This window comes from Vigna angularis, chromosome 3 (assembly GCF_016808095.1).
Source record: "Vigna angularis cultivar LongXiaoDou No.4 chromosome 3, ASM1680809v1, whole genome shotgun sequence".
Classification (NCBI taxonomy): domain Eukaryota; kingdom Viridiplantae; phylum Streptophyta; class Magnoliopsida; order Fabales; family Fabaceae; genus Vigna; species Vigna angularis.
In genome coordinates this window covers 15,030,515-15,033,281 of record NC_068972.1, presented here as the reverse complement: position 1 = coordinate 15,033,281, position 2,767 = coordinate 15,030,515, and the positions used below count along the sequence as shown (strand labels likewise).

General features: G+C 40.4%; 1 protein-coding gene across 1 annotated transcript; it reads right to left on the bottom strand.

The window, feature by feature from the left end:
- Window positions 1-825: 825 nt before the first annotated feature.
- On the bottom strand, window positions 826-2,228 carry LOC108344731 (E3 ubiquitin-protein ligase ATL6). The gene has a single exon (XM_017583208.2). It carries the CDS (start codon window positions 2,194-2,196, stop codon window positions 967-969), a length of 1,230 nt encoding a protein of 409 aa, XP_017438697.1. The 5' UTR covers window positions 2,197-2,228; the 3' UTR covers window positions 826-966.
- Window positions 2,229-2,767: the final 539 nt, after the last annotated feature.

The window sequence follows — 2,767 nt, the reverse complement described above, 5'->3', positions numbered from 1 at the left end:
AATAAATAAGTAATTAAATATTAACATTATTAATAAATTAAATAATAAAATATTAAAAATAATTTTTATGTAAAATTTAAAATTACATAATACTTATATTTAAATTAACATTTCTTATTAAAATTATTAAGTTAATGTTTCTTTTTTTGAATTTTATTTATCTTCATTATTTAAAATATAATATTTGTTTTTAACTTCTTAATTTACTTTTAATTGTAATGAAAACAAAATCTGGTGATTTTAAAAATGTTTTGGTTCAAAGGTCAAAATACTAATTTTCTTATAAAAGAATCCCTGTCCCATATTCTCTGTTTTTTAAGCTAATACATATTTCTTAAAATGTTATTAATCACATAAGCGATATAAAAAAATACTTTACTTTTTAACTTAGAATGACAAAAATTATTAATCAAATACATTATTCTTTTTTCTATATCTTATTTGACAGGTTCTTTTCCAGGTTGGTGAGGATAATTTCGACTTTCTGACATGCATGTTCTTCCTCCTTCGTTTTGGTAGCTGTTCTGTTGAATCTCCTTTCCGATCTTCGTCTCATCCGGTTTTTTGTTTTCATTTTTTCTCTTCCTACCAGTTACCCAAACTCAATACAAGAATCACCAAAATAAAAAAACGAGATAACAAGGTTCATGTATAATCTAATCTGTACACGTATTGTGCATGCCATTTTCCCGGCGGATCTCCTGCGCCTCCGAACAAAAATCTAGCTTTTTGTTCTCATCGATCCCAATGCTTTCTACTTTCTGCGCATTCCGCTTTTTTATCTGAATTGGTGACCAAAGATTATGGCGTACGAAATTATCACCATTCACGAATCCAGCTAATTTTCTTCAACGCAAAACAAGTGTGCCAAATATTATACACGCCTTCCCAATTTAAGGCCAAAAAATAAATCGTGGCAGAAAAAAAAAATCGATTAATTCAATAAACTATTGAACAAAGGAGGAGTCAAACAGAATCCGCAGCAGCCGGCGGCGGAAAGGGCGCAGTAGCAGATATTCCTGCGCCGCCGTTATTGGCCACCCTTGGAGACCTAACGGAAGAGGCCCTCACTAAGAAAGGCGGCGCCATAGTGAAAACCCAGCGGTCGGACTTAAACCCCCGGTCCAACCGCCGCGAAGACCTCCCTCTGCTACTTCCCTCGCCGGTTCGATATCCACGCCGCGAACTACCTTCCCTGGGCAACATAACCAAGCTTCTCGCTCGATGCAGTTCCGGGTTGAGAAGTAGCTGTTTTCTAACTTCCTCAGGAAGCCTCAAGGTGTACCTCTCAGTGTCCTCGCCGGGTTGGACCAGCGAATGACCGGTCGAGTGAGAGCGGGGGAACCGGCGGGGGCGGCCCGACCGGGAGCCTCTCGTGCGGTTCCGGTTCAGCGTCTGGTTTAGGCCGAGCACTTGAGGGGGTTCAGAGGAAATCGGAAGCTTAGGCTCTTGCTGTTGTTCGGGAAGAGGCTCGACGGCGTCGTTGTGGGCCTCGGGTTGGGCTTCGGATTGGGCCTCGATGTCGTTAGGAGCATTGAGAACCGGAATTCCTCTGACGGAGTCTCCGGGCTCGGGGACGAGGTTAGCGCGGCAAACGGGGCAGGTAGTGTGGGAGGCGAGCCACTCGTCGATGCACTCCGGGTGAAACACGTGATCGCACTTAGGGATCAAACGCAGCGTTTCGGTGTCCTCGAACTCGTTTAAGCACACCGCGCACTCCAGCGTCCCCTTTCCAAGCTTGTGGATCTTCACCACGGAGTACTCCAGCGTGGGGAAAGTGTCGATGACGGCCTGATCGAGGCCACGGCGCTGGCGGGAGGTGGCTCCGGTGAGGTTGCGGATGCTTGCGGAGGGGGAGTCGGCGCAGTGGCGGATGTAGATGGAGAAGAAGCCCATGAGGAAGACGGCGGCGATGAGGATGACGATTATGATGGCCATGGAAGGGCTGAAGCGGTTGTAATACGATTCGTTTTGGTTATTGGTTGTAGATTGTGCAGCCGCAAGAGGAACGATGAGAAGGGGGAGGAGGAGAAAAACGTAACTTCCTCCATTTTCTCTAGAGCCATTTGAGTTCTTCATTTGGCTCACCTTAGAGAGAGAAAAAGGGTATGAGATTTTATAAAGTGAAGAAGGAAAAGAGGAAGCGCTTATAAATGATTCGTCATCGACAGTGATGAAGGGGAAGAGAAGGTTCATAGGTTATGAAGTCTTGGTTAAAGTTACGTCAGATTTTGGTCAGAGACGGTGTACCACAGTAATATATAATTTCTGTAATCACCCCAGAAACTTCCAAACTAAATCATATCATTTTCTAACTGCCTTTTTTTTTTCTTTTTTCTTTTATAAAAAAATACTTTCTCTTTTTATTTAGTCAACTTTTTAATTCCATCTTAACACGCGTCTCTCTCTTTTTCCCCACTCATTACATAATCTATTACGTTTCTTCCTATTCAAGGAAAAGTAATGTATTTTTTATTTTTTATTTTTAATTTAGCATCTATTCAACTCACTAATATCAATTACATCAGTATATGTATCGAGTGAAGAATCTCAAATATATAGCTTTGTCGCGATTTTCTAATGTTAATAATACACGTAGACACCAACAAAAAAAAAAGTTACCAATTTTAAAAAGAATAAAAATACATTAATTATTTTTCCGATGTATTAATTATAATTTTTGTACTTTATTCAACAACGTTAAGCAAAAAAAGGACGAAAAGAGTGTTTTTTATTCTTTCTTTCGCTGGTTGTGTATTTCACTGTT